Raw genomic sequence first — 25203 nt, 5'->3', positions numbered from 1 at the left:
TGATCTGTGCCAAGATATCGCACGACGATATTACAATGCTAATATTATATATTATAGTGGTAATTTCGAGCACTGACGATTTTAATAATCGCGCCTTAATTTCGCATTCACGGTGCGATGTTCCAAGCTAAATGTAATTAATCCGTGCGACTGGTATCCATCGGGAACAGAGATTAGCATTTTCGATCAGTTCGTCGTGTGGTTATTAAAACCTAGCGAGGCACGAGTCAGGATATAAAATCATTTATCTCGGCCGTCGATTAGCATAAGAAGCAAAAGCGCCGGGAAATTCCAACCGAAGAAGCCAGAAGATTTATAGAATCGTCGCAACGACGGAACTTCTAAAAAGGACTCGGTAACCTGCACCTTCTTCCACCATTGTCCGCGCCATCTTCCACTTTCTTTCGTACTTTTATTTCTAAGACTTTCTCTTTGTAACTTCCTCGCTCTCTCTTCCGCCACTCCTACGCTCGTTTCCGGCGTTTCTCCTCAACTATACCCTTTCACCAAAATTTCCCAAAAATTTTACTTTAAGATTTTTACTTGTAATTTTTATTCTTTCCGTATAACTTCCATATACCGGTAGTAACACGGTAAAGTATTTAAAGCTACAATAACTGATAGCTGTTTTACCAGCTAACATTTTAACGCGACTTTTTACCCGCTTCGATAAAGAAATTTTTCATATAATCTAGATCTCGTTGAAACACAGTGTAGAATACTTTTATCGTACGAACGTCGTAAAATTAACGGTGGTGTCCGTAAATATAGGATCGTATCGCACGCTTTTGCTTTTCATACGTCTAAATTTATCAGTCGCTGGTCGGTACTTTATCATTGAAATCGATACATTTCGAAAATTTTTCAAATCTACGTATTCGTCCTACTGTTACGAAGGGGATACTGGTAAGAACTTCCAACGCTATTTCAAATAAAATATACATGAAATAGAAAAGCATAGATCGACATTTGTAAAAATCTGACGCAAATTCAAACGATGTATCGAACACAAATACTATATACCACTTAGGTATATAGTACCACTTATACCATATTAGGTCGTCCGATAAGTTTCTTTCGTTTTACAAGGAAATAATGGACGCACAACAATTTCCGCTTTATATTATTTCATCGAATTACGTACGATCTATTTTGTTTTACCAAAATACAGATCACAACGTATAAAGATGCATCGTTGTAAAGGACGCGTCCGTGGAAGAAAGACACTTTTCGGACAACCTGATACTTGACACTTTAAGTGTATCGAAATATCGATGCAATGCGTCTGAATTCGACTGTGACTATTTAACAAAACGAACGTTATTTAACAAACGAACGAAGAAATACTTATAAATTAAATTGAACGCAGAATGTTAAGAAATAATATCTCGTTATTTTCCGTACCGAGGCACGACGTAACCGTCGCACAAAGTGGAAACGTTACGCACGCATCGTCATTGTCCACTCTAGGTAGAAAACAACGAGCGAAGGGAATATAAGATTGAACGATGTTTTAATGCGAAATGAAACGCAGGCTGATATAACGGGCTCGCTGTGGAAACGAGGTTCGCCGCTGTTCATGAAGAGACGTGGTGTTCACGCGTATGAATACGATATCAGCGAGCTCCGCATAGCCGAGAAGATAGCAAGCAGTGCTGTTCCATCGTTCATCTCAGTCGCGATAAATTAATTCAATTTGCGTCGTAACGTCGCGCGAAAACTCGTACGCGGAACGTTTTCGTGGAAAGCTTCACGGTGAACAGGCCAGTTATTTGCGATAAATTTTTATTGGTTCCGAAAGTGGTACAACGATGGAGAAAAACGGTGAATGAAATTGCATACTTGATCGGTTAAAAATTTGTTGCCTGATTTACGAGATCAGCGACGTTAAAACTGTGTCTGTTATTTCATAGTTCCTTTGATTTACATTCGTATCGTTTTATTGAAATATTGCAGGAACTGGATATTAGTTATTTAACGATCTAGGGTGTATGAACGTTTGTAATTAAATAGCTTTGTAACTAAATCTCTATGCATAGCTTGAAATCGTTGATCGATGGAATAAAATGTTGCTAAATCGGCGGAAATCAACGCCAATTTGCGCAATATGTGAATGCAAACTAACAACGGATACGCCAATTTTTCAAATACGTGCTACCTATCTAGCTGCAGGATCGATATCGATATCGATATCGGGTAAAAGTGGCTTCTCGTGGACGAAACGCGGTTGGTACGAGAATCCGATTATTGATAATTTCGGCTAGCCGATTCAGTTAAATAGCGGGAATTACTAGAATTTCAACAAATCAATCGTCGACGCGTTACTTTACAAGATAAAAATTGCCGAATTTTCGCACGGTAAAGACATAAAAATCAAACCGAAAAATCGTATTTGCCTTTGTATGTTTCTACCGTGGAAAATTCCCAGGAAGTAACAGTTTACGCGCTGATAAACATCGACATAGGATATTTCGCGATGCACAAATTGAAACAATGGAAATGCGAAAAGAGAAACGGATATATTTCTTGCCAGAGAAATACATATACGGTTTTATCCATCCGTAAGGAAAGACGCATTTGACAAAATTTAAATATCATGCTCTATTACGTAACATTTCGGGAAGACAGTATATGACAAATTAAATACAACGACCATATATTTGGCAAATGTGTACAGATTGCAGATAATTCCTTTTTTATCTATATATTAAACCGTTTTATTTGCCATTAATCCGAAAGATACGGATTTTAAGGAAATATATATAGTAGAAGTAATATAATCTCTTCCTTAAATACAATTATAGTGTTAAAAATATTAACGTTTGAAAGTATATTTATAGTAAATTAAATTCGTAAAATGATATACGAAAATATTTCTCCAAAATTTGGTTTAACGATTAAACATTCTAGAAATATAATTTCCACAATCGACTACAAAATGGTGCTGAAAAGTTAAAATTAATCCATGCAAGATAATGCCAAAATTAAGAAACAGGAAAGAATTCTCTAGAAATATTATATCCAGTATTGTCAAAGAATAAAAGAGTCGAAAACGTGGAACAAGAAAATAAAACTGATGAAAAGAACGAAAAAGGACGCAACCACAAAATAAAATATAGCAAAAGAATGACAGAAGCTAACAGCGTAATCCCAAAAAGTGGAAATTACAAAAGGATAAAAAGGATTAAAAGCCTTTAATCTCAAAAATCAATATGTACCGTCAAAGATAAATCCCATCAGAAAAAAAATTCCAGATACCGAATACCAAACTCAAAATTCACGTCAACAATTGTGCAAATACCAAAATAAAATATGTGTAGAACCAATCACTATGACGAATCACGCTATATTTTATACTTTGTCACTTTATATTACGTTTTACATCCTTTGATATCGTCAATATTTCACAACACCTAGCTTAATTTGCAGCACATACTAGAAACCTTTTGCTTGTAGAAATTAATTAACAAGAACGAGAGAAAGAGAGAGAGAGAGAGAGAGAAAACGGAGTTTTATATATTTTACATACTCCAAACATTCTTCATTCGTTAAGCATCAGTAGTTAGAAGAAAAGAACATCTAAACATCTTGACTTATCGCACAGTGCAAACGAACCTTTACGACGTAGATATCGTCACTGGAATATCGGGTTCGCGGTTCTTGTAACGATAAATCCACTGTCACCAGAACCGAACATTTACTGGGTTCGAGGAACGACGACACAGTCCTGTTCGTAGATTGTCGTCAATCTCTGCTAAATCATTTAGTTTTTCTACCGATGACGTTAGAATTGCATCGACATTTCTGTGTGTATTAAGAAAACCACATTTGCAAAATTTATCGAAAAACTGGGTCACACGAGAAGCTTTTACATATTTCTAATTATTCGCGTCCTGCGGTTAGAATCTTAAAAGATAATGATAGAAACCTGTTTACAATATTTTGGTTTCTGAAATTGTAAAACTTTTAAAATATACTGTTTCAAATGCATCGTGCAACAGTCTCGGGCAATGCTCGGATTCTGGATTAAAAAATAAATAGAGTTATTGAACGGTGTTATTTAACGATATGAGTTTATCGAGAGAATCAATTTTTGATTTTTATTTTTATTCGAAAACAAATAAATTGGTAAATTCGCGTAACAAGCGGAAATTTAAAACACGGATTTATAATTTGAAGCGTTCGCACGAATATCGAATGCGCTGTAGAGTGTTCTTATACATTTGCAACTTCAAATAAACCGTGTGATTAACAAGTGAGCTCGATTGATACAACAATTTTATTGAGTGTTATCCGTTCGTGACATTGAACAAACAGATCGTTAAAGCAGAAAATCAGGTGAAACTGTACCAGTATAGGAACCTGGAACACGTATTTCACGCAGACAGTTTTATCGTGAGAAAAGCGTGTTTTTCACCAAATTATCTCCGCTCTCTGGCGAACGAAATCAATAAATTAATTAGAACAAACAGACTTGCCATACTTATTTTTACGAATACACGAAGTAATTGCGATTTTAAGCAGGAATTTTCGTCTGGCGTACTATGATCAATATATTCGACATAATTCAAATATGTATAATATGTATGTACGCTCTGCTGTAAAATTCGCGTTTTAAATAGCAAAAGTAAAATTAAAACGTCAACAACATCGGAACTATAGATCTAAATCTAACAGAAGTAACTTAGAAAAGTCATAAACAGTGACGGAACTCGTGAAATTGTAGTTTTAGCAGATAGTCCGTCGATCCTATATTTCTGATCCTATATTCCGAATTATAAAAATACACTTTCTACCGTTTCAACCAATCCAATCAAAAATCCCTCTTTGAGATAAACCGGTGCCGAATCTATGTTCCCTTTAATAAAAGATGAAAATTTAAAATAACCGTGAAGTTATCGTACTACGAAATAGGATTGAATAGTTCATCGCATGACCCCGCTTCGAGCTACATTTCTGACCGCTGTTCAATGAATCCAATATTTATGATATTGTGCGAATAGCTTCAGTTACGCGTAATTTACACGCGCACAGAAAGGGAAGGAAGAGAAACGTATGTATATATACATATACCTATGTACATAGTACACATACTCGTACACACAGGTACAGATACATAACTACAATACGTAATACAGGTATAGACACATATATTATGTAGATACGTTTAGACGCAAAGTCAGATTCAAAAGCAGATAGAATATAGAAACAGAGGTAAACACAGATAGAGAAGCAACATTCTACGATGGAGCAAATTCATCGTTTAACCCATAAAATCAGTCGAGATTTAGAAAAGAAAAAATATTGCTCTGCGATGTTCCTGGACATTCAGCAGGCAGTCGACAAAGTGTGGCACGAAGGACTTTTGTTCGAACGAAAGAAAATCCTACCTCACACCTACTAAAAATCCATCTTAAAATCATATCTAACCAATAGGCTGTTAATGATTAAATACTTAGACGCTATAACCGCAACATTTCCAATAGAAACTGGCATACCCCAAGGCAGTGTCCTCGGACCTCCGCTGTTCGCCATCTACACTGCCGATTTACCAACTTTAACAGAGATAACCACAGCGACATTTGCTGATGATACAGCTTTATTAGCATCCCACTCAGACCCGATAATTGCCTCCTCTACTCTTCAGCGAGGTCTCGACTCTGTGGAAAAGTGGTTCCACAAATGGTGCTTCAAAATAAACGAAAACAAATCCAGTCGTATAACCTTCACGCTGCGAAAACAAACCTACCCACGGGTGACTATAAATAATACTCCAATTCCAAACAAACAGCCAGTCAGGTATTTGGGTATGATTCTGGACAAAGGAATGACATGGAAACAACATATCGTAGATAAATCCAAACAACTTAAATCAAGACGTTCCAACTTAAGCGCGCAGAGTAAAATAATGCTATATAAGGCCATATTGAAACCTGTTTGAACCTATGGAAACCAACTATGGGGAACAGCGAGTAATTCCAACATAGAAATTTTTCAACGACTCGAATCGAAAACTCTAAGATCCTCAATAGATGCACCTTGGTATGCTACCAACGAAACAATACATCGCGACCTCAAGATGCCCACAGTCAAAGAAAAAATATCCAAATTCAGTAATAGATATAAGATAAGGGTTATCAACCACCAAAACCCACTAGTTTAGTTACTCAATTACTTGACACGTCGAATCAGATCCGCAGGCTAAGAAGACATTACCCTTTAGATTTAAGCATTAGATTCAACTAGAATCATAGTACCACGTCAGAAAAATTTACTTATAATTCTCAATGAGAATTGATTGTAAAATTCATCCAAATAATTAAAAAAAAAGACACAGATAGAATATGGAAACATCAGCTATCTTATTCGTAAGAACTACGACCATACTGACGAACGTAATAACCGTGGTGTTGTTTTACAAATTATCTACAAAATCGAATTATTTCCTTGACGAAACCGAACAAGACGTCTTGGTTGTTAGTGGAGCAAAGCGATAGGAATAACTAAAGCAACCGAACAATTCCACGCTTGAAAAACGATCGAACCGCTCTAGATTGGAAACCCGATCCATTCTATTCGAAGTAATTGAAGGTCTTACGGAACGTTTATTCTGGTCTCAGCGGGCGCAATGATTCTTTTTCGATCATAATCACAGAGCAGAATACGGTGTCGGTAGAAGCATGATAAAATCATTCAGGTAAATCTCATTTCCATTTAAGATTCCTGATCCCGAACTTTTATAATAGTTCGCTGGGAAATTATTTCACAGTAGCGAAGATTTATCGTGCCGAGTGCTAAACTTTTTATCGAGTGAAAAGAATTTACGAGGATTGTACTTCGAAAAATCATCGATGTTTAAACAAACGCAACTTTTATATAACACAGAAGCAACGTGGTTCTTCAGCCGATTGTAAATTCGTAAGATTTCATTCTCCTGTCTTTATGCTGCGAAAATAAGCGCAATAATCTGTCTAAAATATTATTGCGAGAAATAAATTAAATTATTGCCGCTTAATTCGTTCGAATTTCCACTTTTCCCTTTGATATTAAATCGCGTATATATATATATATATATTGCACTATCACTTTTTCTATCGCACAAAGGGATTCTTCACGAGATTGACTCGAAGCAAACACAAAGCGAGAATTGATTCGATTGTGGCGAAGTGGATTCGATCGTGATAAATCAAGAACCAGCAACGAGGGAAAATTATTCTCCATGTTTCTATTCTATCTGTCTACGTGAAATTTGCATCGTGTACTACCCTCAAGGTAGGTCATGTTTGTGACAACGTCGAAAGCCTGTGGTTGGTTTGTTTGATAGACACGAAGCTGCAAGCATGTAAGGTAGATTATTAACAAATGACTTATTGTCAATTAATTTACCACATCACACTCAAGTGTAGCCATGAAATTCTAACAAAAAATAGAAATCCTAACATTGATACGCAACGTTTATTCTTAAAATAACTTTTCACGTTGAAAGATTTAAAATGTTTAATACGAGTACACGTTAAATATCGTTCCAAAATTCTACAATACAAATTAAATATTGAATATTATCCTATACTAATATTTATGCGTATTTATACCTTATATCGTAATAAAGGAAACAACGATTTTTGCTACAATAACGATTGGAATTTCGTTTAATGTTATTATACGTATCCAAGTTCTTCCGAATGAGTAATGTCCTGGCATCCAACGGCAACGAGTTGATAACCTACCCTCCGTGCTATAACTGAAATTGCGGTATTCCTCGAATTCTGATGTTTTGTTGTTACGACTTTACAATCGCGAGCAATCGTGTTTTACTGCTCGATAAGTATCGCGATCAAATTGCATAACTGAAGGGTACGATTACCTATGAAAATATTTATAACACTCGGAATTTATCGAATATAATTTTTTCCAATTCAATAATTGTTTTCTACGATAACAATCATTAAACTCGACGATAACGCGATACTATCACGGATCACGTGAAACAATTCGTGTGTACGATAAAATGGAATTATTATACAATAGCACGGTGTTCAACAACGTAACAAATAATTTATGGACACCGCAAACTAATATCTAACAATCCTCCAGTCAAATACTCAGCAACGGACAAAATGTACTGCGATCGAAAGTGAGTATTCAACGAAGCACGTTAATGTCAAGTAATTTTTGGGGTTGGTTGATGAAATAAAATAGCTGAGACGTAACACAACTATTAACTAAGTACGCGACTGTTATAAGGGTAGAGACCGGTATAGATATGTTGACTATTCTGAGGATACAGAATAAGTGAGTCTTTCTAGCGATACCATGTCTGAAGAAGGCTAGGGGTGGGTGTGTCTAAGGACACGGGACTATCGGATTTGTCGATGACAATTTTGGTTAAGGAAGTGAGGGCAGTAGACACCGTCTCCGATTGGATAATAAGACGGTTGGTGGACCAGGAAGGATTTTAGCCGCCCTCGCGAGAAAGTTGCTAACGGAACATACCAGATGTGAAGAAAACCAACTTTCTAAGCTAACACGACAATAAACGTAAAGGGAAATCTAAGACAGAAAATACTCGCTTGGTCCGAAGGACCTTAACTATGAAAATGCCAAGACCCCTGGTGGGTACTTAAGACTATTGAAGGTGCACACCAAGAATGTGCAGACATCTGGGTGCCATCCTGTCCGCGGTGTGTGGCCTAGTCTCTGATGTGAATTGACGTTACATTAACGTCGTCAAACAGAATCGAAAGCGTAACAGTTTCGTTGGTTCTAAATACGATTGTTCGGGATTTGGAGTAGCCGCCTGGTAATTACCGCGACGCCTTATATGAACAAGATGCGATCCTCGGGCAGGACGACCATCAAGGGTCTACGCGACCCTAGTGCGGACCCATCATAAATAGTGAGCCTATTGTACAGTCAAGGTACTTTAGGACCCTACGGAAAAAGCCCGTAAAACGCGTAATTCATTTATGTTATGGTACATCTGAGGAAGATCGGAAACGCGGGTTTTCCTCAAGTGCAAGGTCACCCGCGCGCGAATCTTCATTAGGGCAGCCAGCCCATCCTTAAACATACGTATTTACCCAATGATCAGGTAGGAACAGACTTGAGACACACCTACCACGAACTTTCCTCTACGACAGCAACATCACCAAGAGTCACTCTTGCACCAGTATTCTAAGAGTCAACATATAACAGTAGTCAGTCAGTGACAATTATATTTAACAGGATAGCCAATGAACTAAAAGACAGTTGTATTCAGAGCATTGTGTAGAATAAATAAGGTGAACTAAACCTCGCTCTTTACATTTATTATAATCCTCTACCTTGGACGCTAATAACGTTCAAAGCTCGCGATACCAACCGATCAGTTGTGCCTGACTGATGGCTAGTTAGTTGAGTGTCGCAACAACGATGTTTCGAATGTCAGAAGAGTACAGTGCTTTATGTAAATATCAACGTTTTAGAGAATTAATAGTTTACTTTTTGAAGAATGTGAACGATGGAATAAGTACATGGGTGAAATATTAATAGATACTAAAATTGTTTCTTTCGACTCTGTAAACGCACTGAAAGTGGAAGATGAACGTGGAAAGATGAACGTCGAAAAGTTTCAGAAGATTGATTCCCGGAGAAAAGTCAAACTTCCTTATGAATGAATTTTCATCACTAAATCATCCCTGTACCTTTAACATTTTCCTTCATCGTCGACGTTTCAAACTTTGTAATGCACTTTCGTGGCTCATCAAGAATGCCGTGGGTAAATATGGCAGACATGTTCCTGAAATAGAAATTGGGAACTTTTGGAAAAGTTTAAAATCTCGAAACGAAATCCTTGTCAACATTAAAATATTTGTAACGTCGTCATGGACTATAGCGCTCTCCGAATTATTATTTTCAACTTGTAAAGTACAACTCTTATTCCCCTTTGAGAAATTTTTTTGATATTTTTAAATGTAGAACGAGAAGCTGTGTTAAAAACGTACCGAGAAAATAAAAGGAATTATTCTGTTGTTAACTGTAATGTGTTTTCATATCGTTTACGAAGGAAACTTTATTCTTTTCATCTACGTTATTAAATAATAACGCATAGCGAATAAAATATCAAATCAGAATGGATATAATTTTTCGCTAATTATAACACTAACTTTCCAATTAAATATGATAAAAGCTTTCTTTATAAAATCTTATAAGAATATTAATAATAAATCAATAATAAAATTGCTTGTAAATTAAATCGAATCACAGTCACATTCGAAATAAGATTTTAAAGATTGTATCGCACGAAGTAAAGTAAAGTAGGTAGGAGAACAAGAAAATTGAAGATGCAGAGTTCGAATAGTACTATTGGATCATAAAAAATTTTACGAATGTATTAAAAAATCGATTTCCTATAAACTTGAGCCTTCTCGTCGTCTAGTTTTTATAAAAACTGTTTGCCCACTGTAAACGCCTAAATTGTATTATATATACCTGATGTGTAGATTGTTATAGGTATATAACAGTAGATGTGTATTGTGTGTACAGCCGAAGCATAATAGAAGCAAATTTGCAATTGGTATGGACTGAATCAGAGAATAAATTACTCCAATCGTTTGGTCCATGGTTAAGGCAATTTATATAGATTAATCGATTTGTTTTCAGAGATAAAATCGAATGCGAGAATACAGTGGCGCTAGTTAAACGAGAATGCGAGGATATTTTGGAGATGAGCCGAGAAACTGCAGAAAAACAATTTCACGAGGTAGTCGAACTTTACAATGAAGCTAAAGAAAAGGTATTTGAAAAGAAAACTTATTAAAACTTTCGTTAGTAACGCGGTGGATTTCTCAAATGAAAAGTAAAAATAAATTTAATATACACACCATGGAAATGATAGAAGTTTTACATCGTTTGCAAACAAAGAAAGATATTCGCTTCGATGCATAACTTAGGTAACGAAAGTTAATTTTCTAAGTTCCCTAACAATATTTTGCGTTATGTTTTATTTTTCCTCGCGCGGCAAGAAATATTCGAATTTTCCTTAACGGCCCCTATAGAAGCTGAGAAAGTTCCGGGTGCAATAGCGATGCAACATGCACCGTAAACCAACATCAAAGCACTTTTTTAATTGATATGCATTCAGTCCGGCGTTGTAGCCAGCCTTTTTACAGGCAGTGCATCGTAAAATGTGTGCCCTTTGAACCATCGCCTTTTTGATACGCGAAATCGAAGTTGTCACCCTTTCCGTTGCCTCTTGAATATGCAGTGTCCGAGTGGACCTCGAGTTTCAAGTGAGTCGGATACACGCCTCTAAGCCCTTAAATTACTTTAAACTACTTTAATTACTGCCCTTTATTCCACCGTTTTCTCCGCTGTTCCTCATTTGACGATTACGTGGAATATCTCTGATATTTAATTCCAAAAATATAAATATTTATATTTTATTTTCACCTACGATAAAAAAAATATTCCAGAGCTGAGTTTCCACATCTTTGGTTCATTCAACGTAATTATTTAATTATTCTCGAGTATGTTTCTAGCACGTAGAATATAATAAACGTTCGTGCAAAAAATGTTAAATTCATCGTGTTGTTTCTAGTTTATCGCGCAAACTGTTCGAGCACCTTTTGAAGGGAATCTCCCTGTGGGGAAGAGAATTTCGTTGGCAAGAATTTCGAGGAATTTCAGAGTGTATTTTCTTTGCCGTCGAAAGCACGTCAGCCGAAGGTCTTTCGTAATTTCTGTAGGGAGCACGTCAAATGCAATAACCTTTATCTCTGACACAGATAGAGAGACGGGAAGAAAGAGAGAAAATTACACCTGACCGTCTGTATTAATCAACACGTTTCTCAATAAAGCTTCGCCAACCAGTACAAACAATCAATTTTTAAGCAATTTCCTTTCGAACAACTTATTGTCTTTCTGATTGCGAAACAAAAGCTACAGATACTTTAGTCTTCGGTGTCTCGTGTTTTCGCAAATTTCGTTGATCTCAAATTCTTACTTGACCCGTAAAGTTCTTACCACTGTATCTACATCGTGTGCGGAATAAACATCAAAGCCAAATTTAACTTTCCAACTTGAATTTACAACGTGAATTATCGCGTCACTCTATTTTACTTCCTAACGTCTCGACGATCCCGTCGTTTCTTCGCGTAAGTTAAATCGCCCCCAAAATAGATGAAAATCAGGACATATAGTTCTTAATTCAGTTTTTGCTTTATAGCGTCGCGCTATATCAATCTACAGTTACAATTCGATAATTCTATTTGTAGCTTTTATGTTATCTGGCTCAATCGTGTTTTAGACCGAACCATCTACGTAATATTTCTCTTAATTCAAGGAATTCCGTTTTCCGGGATTAATATCAAAAGTATCTCATCTTATTATGCAATCTTCTCGCTTTCTTCTCTATATCTATGGCATTGATTTTTGCATTTACTTAAGCAAAACGAAGTTGACACGGAGGTTTTACGATCGCGCGCATTAACCTCGTCCTTTCGAAAGTGAGACGGTGCCAACGCGTTAAATCGTGGAAACTAAAGGGCGTCACTACGAGGGTTGTTAAATCGTTAATGGTTCGTTAATGAAAGATACCGCATCGTAAAATTACGGAACAATAATTGGAGTTGCTACGCAAGTTGTTTCTCGCTCTTTAATTTCCAGGCAAAATAGTAATTCCAATCTAATTGCAGGAAGCTCCGGAAATTTCATCGATTAGAAACAATTATTTCTAGAATATCAGAATTGTGAAACGAATACGCTTATAATACGCAATTTTAATTATACAGAATTATAATGCCGATGAAGTTAACGATGTACTTTTAATAGGAATTTTCGCGCGGCGCAATTCGGTTATGAAAAAAGATTCGTTTCAAATTGCGATTGCTCTGTGAAATTCATTGGCAATTATACAGGTCTTCCCGAATGGTTATAATACTACAAAATGAAATTGAAATGAAACCGAAATTAGAAGAAGGGAAGCGTCGCTATGACCCATCGTCTCTTTCGTCTAAAGTATTTTTTTAATTATTTTTATTCTTCGGTTGCGGATTTTTATACGATTATAAGAAACTTAAAAATACGTGCATAGAATGCACGTTCTTCTAATATTTAATAGGTAAACTATTTCCTATCATAATTTCTTCTCTACGTCGTATTCTTTTAATCGTTATATGAATTTGTATAAAAATCCACGGTCTAGTTATCATTTATTATTCATCGGTATTGGTCAACTTGTTCTATAATAAATTACAGCCACGTAAAAGAACGAACAACCGAGTAATCAAGACGAAATATTTGAAACGTTGAAAACGTTAAAATCTAGTGAAAAGTTTAAATCGATTTCCACTCGGGTAGAAAGCAATAACGTTCTGTTTCGAGACATTGAATTTTCTTTTAATAGGTGACCCGATTAGAGAAACGTGTAGAAATGTACGAGGGTTTTGGAAGGGAGCAGGAAAACCGAGGTTTTGAGCTGGCGAATCTACTTGAAACTTTAAAACGTTTCGACGTGGATGTCGGCTCTGTCTGTCAACTTACAGCGGAAGGTAAGTATTATCCACCACTTCCAGATTCCATCGTATAAGTATCCGTTCCTGTACAGCTTTGAAGAACTTGACCGAACGGGGGAACTTATTCGAAGAAAGCATGAAGAATCTCAGGCATCTAGCTTGGATCGTGAAAGACAGAAAGGATGAACCGCAACTGGTTTTATTAAGGGAACAGAATTCCGTTTTGAGGCAGGTAGTAAAGAATCTTAAAAGGAAGGTAGGAATCTTCGATACGTTTAATGGAAATTGCAATACTAGCTATTTCTTTAGTTGTAAATTCTGGTATAGCTGCAACTATGATTAAAATAACGAAATGAAGATTACAGGAGAAAAACATGATACGTACACTTTTAATGTTCTTTTGTGACTAAAAAGCATAGTATTTTATTATAGTATGACATAGTCGAAAATGGAAACGATCTGCAAGGTCCAAAGATAATTATAATAAGCGTAAGAAGAAATTTAGGCTTTGTACGCTGTAATTTTGGCTTACGCTAATCCAGCGTATCTTTTTTAATCTTTTCCATTATAACTACATATTATTCAATCTACTATTTTCTCTACACGGAACATGAAAGTTAATAGCTTTCGACCTTCCTTTTTTTCCCTGCATGGATATACATTTTTTCATCAAACGGAAGAACACACAATAGATTTCATCTGTTCACTTCGGTACAATTGGATACAAAATATTTCGATCGATATACATCATGGTAGAACAAAACCATTTCCATGTTCCGTGAAAGTCAATTTAGATTTGCATAAAGGATGCGTTATACGATTGCATACGTACGACTTGTTCGAAATTTTATCGAATCAATGTTTCTGTACGTACTCGTTTTTTTTCCAAACAATACCGCGGTTCTACTTTTGTCAAGCCACTTCTATTATTTTATGCTTTAGTGCAGACTTTATCGCGTAACAAGCGACAACCACAAAATGTTGTAAAAGAAGGCAAACATTTGGTTTACACTAACGTGGTAAATGTATATGAACAGTTTAAAATATTCAAAACAGTCCACCACGGTAGAACGCTTAATTAGGTTACTTAAAATTAAAGGGGTAGGAAAATATGTCGAAACTCGAGATAGAAATTAAACCAAAAACATTGTTTCTGTTTCTTTCCATTATCTAATTAAAATTACTAACGACACATATTTCTACACGTGGAACTATTATGAATTATTTCGTAAATTAAAAAGTAAGGAAAATACACGTCACGAATGAAAAGTATTAATAAAATATAAAAATTCGTATTTTACAAATACAATAAAAAGTAACACGAGAATGACTCCTTTAGTATCGATAATACGAGCTATAAAATAATAGTATCGAGAAATTATGCCCATTGCTTTCCATATGAAATCCCTTTTGATCGTAAATTTTACGTGAACCCGATGTAACACGCATAACCGTAAATAAGCGTATCCACTTGAGAAAAACGTAATAACGTAAGACTTGCAAAGATTGATATTTCGAACATGCTCAGAAAAGTTTATAGAAAAACATCAATTTTACTTACCTTTACTCTGTAAAACTTATTAAACGGAATTTCCAAATTTTCCGTAATTTCGTTCGAATTCTATATTTCGTGAGACGCCTCCATAAATCGTTCGAACAAGAAACTCGTAATCACATTATACTACTTCTACATATAATCGATTTCGCTTAAATTTTACACAGGTTTTCACATTACACTTGGCGATATTTCCGTGAGAATTCGTTATAAAGTTTCAGATGCTCAGCCAAGCGCACGATATCCCGGAGAAAGAAAATGAGGAACGACACGAATCCCTTGAAAGCGAAATAAATTCCCGGAATCATAATGGAAACTTATCGAACGCGCCAGTGTTGAAGGAAAACACGAAGGAAAATTCGATAAACTCGTCAATTCACGAAAATCATAACTCTTGCAACGCGATGAAACACAACGAACGCGGCGAAACTGTAACGCGCGAAATAACTGACGCGTACAAGAACGATAATCGAAATAAGCAATTCGATATTGAACGTACGATAATCGATAAGCGCGGCAGGCTATTGTGCATCGAATCCCATTCGAATGGCGTGGTATACGAAGAGTACGTGTTTAAATTGTCAATCGATCGAGAGATGAAAATTAAATATCCAGTTTCGTTAAATAACAGCGAAGAAGTGGTTAGATTGGAGTTTGTGGATAACGAAACCGACTATTCGGTAACATCGATGGATAGAATGTTGATATTGTTAAAAAATATACACGCAATTGTGATCGTCAAACAAACCGGTGTATCGTGCAGCACGCAAACTACGAAAACGAAAACTTCCAACAACTTCGCACAAACGGCAATTACTGGAGTAAATTCATTTTCTCGTTTAAACAGTGGCGCTACGGTGAGTAAAGAAATTTCTACCTTCTCTACTTTGAACTGCACATTTCGACATTGGATTTATTTACTAAGAACAAATATTACACTGCTTCTTATAAAAAATACAAAAAAAATAAAATTTAAATTTATAATAATACTTAAAAGAATTATTTATATGTTTTATGAATATTGATTTTTTTACATAAATACATCATTCGAGTATAGTATCTCGTTAATATTATAATTAATCTTATTATAAATTCGATTAGCATACGGAAGTGATAAAAGTGAAAACTAAAACACTGAATTGTTTATTCTTATACTATATTTCGTACAATACAATTGAAAAAACGTACATCAATTTCGTCAGAGCAATTGGTACAAAATTTCAATTTGACTCTTCAATTAAATATAGATGCTTAATAGTGAGAAACGTGCGATAGAAAGAAGTCTCTATAATTTGGAACGAATCGTTAAGACCTTAAAACTCAACGCATTAAATCAAGTTGAGACGATGATCGATAAGGACTCGCATTTGCTTGGAAATAACGAGATATTAAACTATATGAAGGCATTGACTCAATAGTACTATGCATAGCGACTCTTACTTTTCTTTCGAGTGCACGAATCTCTAACATTATAACGATCTTTGTAACATGTAACAGTATCGAACTAGATTCCTCATTATAATTATAATAATACTTTTCCTATTCAATTGTACATAAAAAAATACCACTAGAAGTAATTGGTAAAGATGTCCACAAGTTTAGAAAAACTTTAATAGTTACGGGCGCTTATTGTTAAAAATGTTACGAGTTGAATCTTACATATTATAATATATATCTATACACGCATAGATGTACATTACATATACATACATACATAATAAATGTACATAATTGCATCGATTTAATTGTATTTAAAATCGTAATAATTATCACATTATTTTGAGTACGAATTAAATACTTATTTGTTTTCATCTTCAATAGCGGTGCACTTTACTACGTCCTCGTACGTGAATAAACTTTCTTTTAGAGAATCTCAAAACATTTATCCTGTTTACTTTTTTTTCTTACATTGAAGTGCGATTTCATTACACGTTTGTAAATGGAAAAATTTATTAAAAATTGTGAAATGCAATTCGTGGAAAAATACATATATGCAATATATGCATAAGCCTTAAAAGGTAGTCCAACTTCTCTTCTCATACATTTCCTTCGATCGAAATATATAGAATTAATATATAATTCATGTGCTCTTGATTCAGCATTTCATATGTAAGTTTTTAATTACAAAGATGGAAAGATTACTCTCACGTTTTCATTATGTAATAATGAAAATTTGATTTATAATATAAACTTATAATTATATGTTTGCCTTATGTTGGCAAATAAAATAAATAGTTTTAGCATGCACTGTATTTCAGAATTATTCATCATGCTGAATCTCAAATCTTAGAAAGACATTTTTAGAAACAGCTTAATTGCAATTTTTTATGTAAAATACTTTTAAAAACACGACGAGTAAAAAGGTTCAGGAAAAGGCGATATTATGTTAAAATATGATAAAAGATTAGAGGAATGTCATATTCATACTAATATGTATGTTTCCATAACCCTGCTCTTTCCCTTTCTTTTTCTTTCATCTTCATCTTTGATTATTTGCTAATATCCTATCTTTGTTATCAAAAAGATTCAAAATTGATTGCTAGATACTTATTTATACCTATACTACTCTCTTCGTGTCACTTATCTTTGAGTATATAATAAATCCTTTCTAGAAATGGAAAAATTTTCTCCGGCAGCACTGAATTTATTCTTTCTGTTTCTTATGTCTACTTGAGAATGTTCGATTATAATCAATATGTCGGGCCTGGCACTAGGAATTTGCATTTCTAGTAATACTTTGAACAACACGCTGTCCCCACCAGGCTTCAAGGTTAAATGGCTCAAAATCTAAGATGACAGATAAAATAGTAATTAGGTTAAATTAACATATGGAAAGAACAGATGAAAACTGACATATGCAACAAGACTACAACTTACCTTTGAGTTGAGGATTTGGTTCTCGTTCTTGATAATATGTGACAGATGCTCCATTTCTATAATTAGAAGAATTACTGTGCGGTTGATTGTGACACATATCTAATTCTTTTGATACTGTATTCCATGCTGTAAACAGAAATAAAAAAAGCTTAATAATAAACAAACTTTATTTACGAGTATTAGGAAAAAGTGATATATGATACCTACAATCATAAATATATTTAATTAGATCAAAATGTTGTGCTGCAGTTTCAGACTGATGTCTGGATGGGATTGAGGATGGTCTTTTCCCATTCATCGTCATTTGTCTACCACTATAAAACAATATTTTATTAAAGTCACTAAAACAATATTATCTAAAATATAGATATAATTAATATACAAAGCACAATCACCATATTAACAGCAAAGACTGATACTGAACTAGCGCATTACGTTTATTAGATATATTCTATTTTAAGCTTTAACGATTTTGTGTGCAATTAAAATAAATACAAATACAAAATATAAAGCGATGAATGCATTGGTATTCCGTGAAATTTACAAAACTTGATAAGATAAATAAAAACATACGTATAAAATATTCAAACATAAGAATCAACTGAGAAATATTAGAATTCATTGACATCTGTTACAATAATACTTGGACTATAGAATACCTCTTTGTGTAATGAAGGGACGCCATTTTATTATAACGCAATTCAAAATATAACCTTTTACTTCAGATAATAATATTTCAATTAATATCTATCGCATAAAATACAATAAAAGAATCTGTACGTAATCTAAACTTCACAAGAGGAAAGAAGCATTCGATAAGATTAGAATAATTAATCATCTATCAGTTCATAATATATAAGCGTCTATATTTATCATAAAAGCCACGTATACATATATTTAGAACTCCTTTCTTATACATATTTCTAATATCTTTATCAAAATCTCTAATACAGGAAGTAATGAAAAATTATTGTAAAAGGATTGGGATTAACAGACGATTAACGATATATTTAACGCGTCAGGGAAGATATACAATAATTAATAATACGAAGCCTACTTTTGAAGAGAAAACGTAGGGAAAATGGCGACTCTTGTATGACAGTTACTGTTATGTTTTCTGATTCCCGCCTGTTTCTCCCTCTATCTATTTAACACTGTTCCGTTCACGACTTTCACGGCAATGGAACGATTGGCGATTTGCCAAAAATAAATAAGATTACCCAGGTAAACAGATGGAAATTGGAAATTATGTATAAAAATTAGAATGAGATGTAGAGAACAAAAACGTAGAGACACGAGAATAAAGAAAGTCGCTTTTACGATAAATACCTCATTTTGTCCGTTCGATGGTGAATTTCTGTACGAGCGAAAATTCGTGGACAATTACGTTTATTTGATGAAATTCTGTGATCACCTACGAACAAAACTATAAATATGTAATACACGTATATAAACAAGCGAAAAGCTGTAACGAGGAAGAGCGTTTGTTTCTCGTAACAGCTGCGTGAAGCTTTCTCTGAAAACTGTCAACAATGACGGGTTAAGCGTTCGACTCGGACGGTAAAATAGGATGTGAAGTCGGTGGCGACAATTCAGTAGTATAAAGATAGCCACTGTTGAAGAATACAGCCACGAGGTAGCGAAACCGTAGCGTTTTTCTACGTCATCTTTGAATTCTGCTTTTTGAATCGTGGAGCGAACGTATAGCAATAATTTCTGTTTGTATGTGATTTGAAAATCAGTATTAAATTGGAAAATGTGACGACTTCAACAAATTCGATGTCACCTTTCGGCTGATGTGATCTTTTTGGTAAATGATTTGCAATTATGTTTTATTTTGATTTATCTAATCTTATGATATTACGATAAGATTGCAAATAAGATCTATGTTCGTCAATGATTTTGATATGCTCTCTACGATTTGGAGCGTTCAGTCGAAGAATTGTATGAAATACGTTTAGATTAACTGAAATATTAACAAATTCGTGACAATCAAACATGTATTTAAGTTTAAATAATCATATTTAAACATGCAGTCAATCATTAAAACTTCTAAATCCTGCAACTCACTGATTGGGGTTAAGTTGGTCACTAGACACACGATAAAGTCCGTAGACATTGTGTATTTCCACTGTTTTATTTTTTCTGCTTAGATTAGGCATCCTGAGGGTATTTAAAACTGATATGATAAATGATATGATAAAAGGGCATAGTTACATCAAAATCGAAATAATTTTTTGTTTTTTTATTTTTAATTTATACAATTTGATCCCTCTGAAACTTGTGGTGATATAAAGTTTTCTATGTTGCACATTATTTACCATAATAGCCATGTATTATACATAGAAAGAACCATCCAGATCTATAGTTTCCAATTTGTCAAATTTTTCGATCTAATAGAATTTAAACGGAAAGTAGAGAGATAACATAAGTATATTATTTCCCTTCGTACGCAGTAAAACTCTTATAAAATTGCACGTTCGCGGGAATACGTGTTTTCATGTTTCATTTACTACAACGATGCACTTGAAGATAGACATTTGCGATATTGTCGTTCGTCACAACTCACGTTCACAATTTTGTAGTCACGAAAATGTCAACTTTACGATAAGTTTTGTACTTAATAATACGTTCCTTTGAAACTATCGAATTCAAATTTTCGGAAAATTTGCATTTTAAATGACGCAATCTGATGTAAAATGTACGTGTGGACGACCACTTGTGTATCTATCTATCTAAAGGATAACCTATAAAAAGTTCGAAAATTATTTCTTTACAAAAAGTAGGCAAAAAATAAAATATGTTATTTCATTAAATTATAGAATGAAGCATTTAAAAGGAAAAATAATAATTTTACAGTTACGTCCAAAATGTTACCAATCAAAGCTGTGTAATTTGGAGGGTAGAGATGCAATATAAAAATTAATTTTATGGAAGACACACACACACACACCTTTTTTTGTGATATTGTTAGAAATAAAAAAAATCGATAACCTAACTAATACATTTTGATCACTCTACCGTAGAATTGGATGTAGTTTCAGTATACAGTACATAAAGGCAGCTACATTGCCCTTTTTAACATAGCATTATCATATATCTTTTTACAGCAATATTTTTTTTACTTCAAACCTTCATCAGTACACTACGGATTTTTATGCAAATTCGTATTTTTAAAAATATGACTAAAAAAAAAAATAGAACCTCGATAAAAAATTGTTTTCATCTATCAAGTGTTGTAAAAAACACTACACCTACCTTGGTTGTTTTACATATTTTTTCATATTATGCGAATTCTGTGCAATCTTGCAGTTTCAAATTTTCTATCAATGCATAAAAATCCATAGTGAACTCACCGCAAAAGATGGGTACGTTGACAGAATTTTTAATAGACAAACTACTAATCAAAACTTTTTGTTCGAGTAAATTGTTTCAATAAATTCACTAAATATTTTATCTAAATTGCATAATAAGCGTATTATTGATAATATCGCTAATGGTATTAACAAATATTTTTATGTAATTAAGTTAGGATAAAAAAAAAACACTATATCTTAAATAGCAATGAAAACCATATTTCGTCGTTCTGAGTTTACATATTTGAAACGAATACTTTGCGAAACGCGAGTGGCACCTAAAGCATTTTAGACATTTATCTGAAACGCTCGTACTCGTAACACCATTATCTCGGACATTATTCGTTAAAATATACGATAGCGTGTCGGGTTATATTTGACAATACTATAACGTGGCCTCAATATATCCACATATCGCTGGCACCATCGCCACGACTTCAGTTGGTTAGGTTTCACTTTCAGTTAACCAAAGGCCTACTAGTCTATTTCTGCAATCCCGACGTTCAATACGATTTCAAAGGATCCTTGTCACCCTTTGTGATTCCATCGTAGGAGATAGCAAAACTATGTGCTACCGGTCTTAAATGACAGTGATCAGATATATCAATTTGATTAATACAGGGATAGCGTTAACTCCGAACATCAACTCATTATACGAATTTCACGTTCAAGTAATGATTAAAGAGTCATATACGTACGTGCATAAACTGTAGAAACGTGAGCTGTACATTGGACATGAATAATTTTAATTATTGGAGAATCTTGTACGGACTAAATGGAACTTTTATTAAAAATTTGGTCTACACGTTTATATCAAAACTACGATGGAAAAGGAAGGGAAAATGTCAGCCTATAATGAAAGAAGTGTGATATTGTTCGTTTGGTATATTTGTATCTAGTTACATAAAGGAATAAATATTCGTAACGTAATATTACATAACAAGTTTCCTTCAGATCCTTAACTTAAGTTTGTTTCTCTAGCGATTAATTATTGGTATAACTCATACCTGGTATTAATTATTGGTATAATCATTTCCTTTGAATACGATGTCGTTAGTTATTTTCTCGAACATGTATATTTCGCGAGAGTTAGTCGTTCAGAAGATATTTGTCCAAAGCAGAAATTTTCTACTTTGTAACAGAAAGTCTATCCCTCTCAAAGGGTTTTATCTAAAGATAGTTGGTAGAAACTGTCTCTTTATCGAGAGTATCCAATCTGTCTCACATTGATACAAGCAACGTGGAAGCTTGTCAATTAAATCGAAGCGTCACACTGTTGCGAATTAATTACGTATGACGAAAAGAAAAACTAGGTTTTACGATCGTATTACGTCAATTTTAAAAGAACCAAACGATTGTGAGACACGCTATGGTAGTAATAGTAGTTGTAATCTTCTACTTGTTGATTGAAACTAAATTTTCGAGGTTATATCTTAAACTTGCAGATACCAAATACTTATATATAATTTAATTATATTTCTTTGAATTGTGAATTTGCGTTTTCGGTCGTGACAAAGAAAATTCAGTGAGAAAATTTCAAGAATTCATCAGATTGCACTGTTCTACGACTGATTGTTACCGAAGAAAGCAAGGAAACGAGTTCAGTCTACGAATCCATTTGAAAAAAGATTCGATTAGAAGTCTAACCAGAATCGAAACTTGTAGGTACAACACGTGAATCGATTTCGAAATACGTGCTACATTAATCACAATAACTCAACAACATAGTTAAATGAAAATTTTATTCGATGGTTGCCAGAGAACTAGATACTAAATCTCCTTTATCTCCCATATGGGATGTTGAAACCCGATCGGAATGGCAAATCGATGTTCTTTTGGGGAATTGCACTGGCTGAAAGGGACGTATCTAATGCGTATCCTCGAGGACATAAATAGCAAGAAAAAGCACATCAACAGCGAGCTCACATGATCCTCGAAGACAATGATCCTAACAGGCTCAAGTAGCATTGGCTGAATGTTATTGTGTAGCACTACAAGAGGCAGTTGACCTAAATGGACCATAACTGGTGTGCGCGCGCGCATGCATGTGTGTCAATATACAGGCTCATTTCCGGATATTTGAAAATCGATTACATCAGTAAACTATAATAAAGTATACCGGTTGCACAGCGTCACTGAAATGAAACGAGATTTTGATACAGTAAATTATATCATTGGAGAATATATGAGATTATTGCCACACGGAAACGATGATTGAAATATTACGATATTCTCGTTCAATATCTCTGAATTTGTTATTTGGAAACGATCGAATAAAACTTTTAATATAGCAGCTTGGTATGCGTTGTATTTAATAAATTTTATCGATACAAGATTACGTATCTTTCTAGAGATTCCTTTTTTTTAGGTACATATATTGTATTTTTAACAGCAATCAGAATATGATGTACTCTATAGGCTCATGTGGAGTTTCGAGAAGCTGCTACTCTAAATTTCGTGACAACGACTCCCCCAATGATAAATCCTTTTGCTACAGATAAAAATGAAAAAGAATTACGAACTTGAAACATGTGCTCAATGTGCGAAACTACATAAAATTGTATGGTTCGTTTTAGTCAATGATTGTTATACGTATCTACCGGTGGAATAGAGATTATGCGATTCATACCAAGATCCAGACTCTTATTGTTGAGACCAACTGATAACAGGATGATTTAATAGTCTTATTGCGAGAGGAAGCAGCATCAGAAATTCTATTAGTTCGACAGAACTTCATTCGTTGAGAATAACTTGGTGATACGCCACGTTGTCACAAACGTTGGAAAGCGGTATTGTATCGTCAAATTGAGCGCAATTGCGCGTAGAAGAAGCTTGATACTAATTTTCACGCATAGGAAGGATGAAAATTTCTATATGTCATTTTTCATATTCGTTACAAATTGCAACAGAATAAACTATATATATCTACTTCGTTAGAATCTTGTTTCAAAAAATTCAATTGTGTTTATGTTCTTTAAAGTATTCAATCTGTCCAACGTAATCAGGATTAATTATAAATTTCGCATAATCGCCGTGTGCGTACGTTCTCTGATAATAGCAGCGTACTTAGAATAATTATAGCTCATTTATGAAGCTAATTCACCTCATAAACTATGGCTATAATCGTGTTTCGTATAATTTGGCACGTTAAAAAGATCAACGTACATAATTGATTTTCAAGCACGATATCGACTTGGATTACGTGGCTATAACCATGTATTTCTTAATTTATCTTTCCATTATAGGGTAATATAATAAGTTATTATGTATAATAATCTTATGTTATAATAATCTCCATCATCGATCATCGTAAGTGGTCGCTTTATGCGATAGAAATATCCGTAGACTGTGCCAAACTGTTCGTTACAATGATTTCGTAGTTCTAGCTGGTGATAGCGGTTTGCGGTTCCTTTTGCCCAAAATAATTTGTCGTGGATTACCTTCGTTCGATCCGTTCGGTCACGTATGACCGAAATTGACGTAACGTAACTTGAAACGTCAGTGCAACTTTATCGACACTTCAGGACATTCAAGCTCTTGTTTCAAAATCACGATTAAAACAAAAGCAGCGATCTCATTTCGTTTTATCGGGTGAAAAATATCTGAACGATAGTTAGGTTTATTAAAAAGGCTAATAGTCAGATTTGAAAGACTGAAACTTTTTCGAAAAGAGATAATTAAATTTTAGAGGCAAATTTTTTAAGTAAACGAACGCGACTTTTGAAAAATAATTTTCTTTCAAAGCATGTACTTGTATCGTCGCATATTGGTGAAAGGATCGTTCGGAACATTTTAGAAAATGAAAATATATCCTCGGGACATTTTACAAATTCTGATGTAGTACGTCAGGAAATTTGTTATTCTACATTAAAGTTCTGTTTATACGTACAGAGGATAACATGTTATGATTGTTGAATTATTA

The 25203-nt window shown here is 34.2% G+C and overlaps 2 protein-coding genes across 3 annotated transcripts; one reads left to right on the top strand and one right to left on the bottom strand.

Annotated features, from left to right (window-relative positions):
* Positions 1-6680: 6680 nt before the first annotated feature.
* Positions 6681-16466, top strand: LOC117242041. Its single transcript, XM_033508376.1, has 6 exons — positions 6681-6697; positions 10642-10774; positions 13385-13529; positions 13586-13749; positions 15264-15988; positions 16307-16466. Exons 1-6 carry the CDS (start codon positions 6681-6683, stop codon positions 16464-16466), a joined length of 1344 nt encoding a protein of 447 aa, XP_033364267.1.
* LOC117242128 (MAPK regulated corepressor interacting protein 2-like) lies at positions 16176-19490 on the bottom strand. 2 transcript variants are annotated; one of them, XM_033508552.1, is made up of 4 exons: positions 19255-19490; positions 18133-18239; positions 17926-18051; positions 16176-17835 (listed from the first exon to the last, which is right to left on the bottom strand). In XM_033508552.1, the coding sequence occupies exons 1-4, from the start codon at positions 19257-19259 to the stop codon at positions 17759-17761; spliced, it is 315 nt and encodes a 104-aa protein (XP_033364443.1). In that variant the 5' UTR covers positions 19260-19490; the 3' UTR covers positions 16176-17758. The 2 variants fall into 2 exon arrangements, with proteins under 2 accessions (XP_033364443.1, XP_033364442.1); XM_033508551.1 differs by lacking the exon at positions 19255-19490 and adding an exon at positions 18585-18773.
* Positions 19491-25203: the final 5713 nt, after the last annotated feature.

This window comes from Bombus vosnesenskii, unplaced genomic scaffold (assembly GCF_011952255.1).
Source record: "Bombus vosnesenskii isolate JDL3184/JDL3185 unplaced genomic scaffold, Bvos_JDL3184-5_v1.1 scf7180000016263, whole genome shotgun sequence".
Classification (NCBI taxonomy): domain Eukaryota; kingdom Metazoa; phylum Arthropoda; class Insecta; order Hymenoptera; family Apidae; genus Bombus; species Bombus vosnesenskii.
The sequence above is the reverse complement of the archived record's forward strand: the minus strand, read 5'-3'. Positions and strand labels throughout refer to the sequence as shown.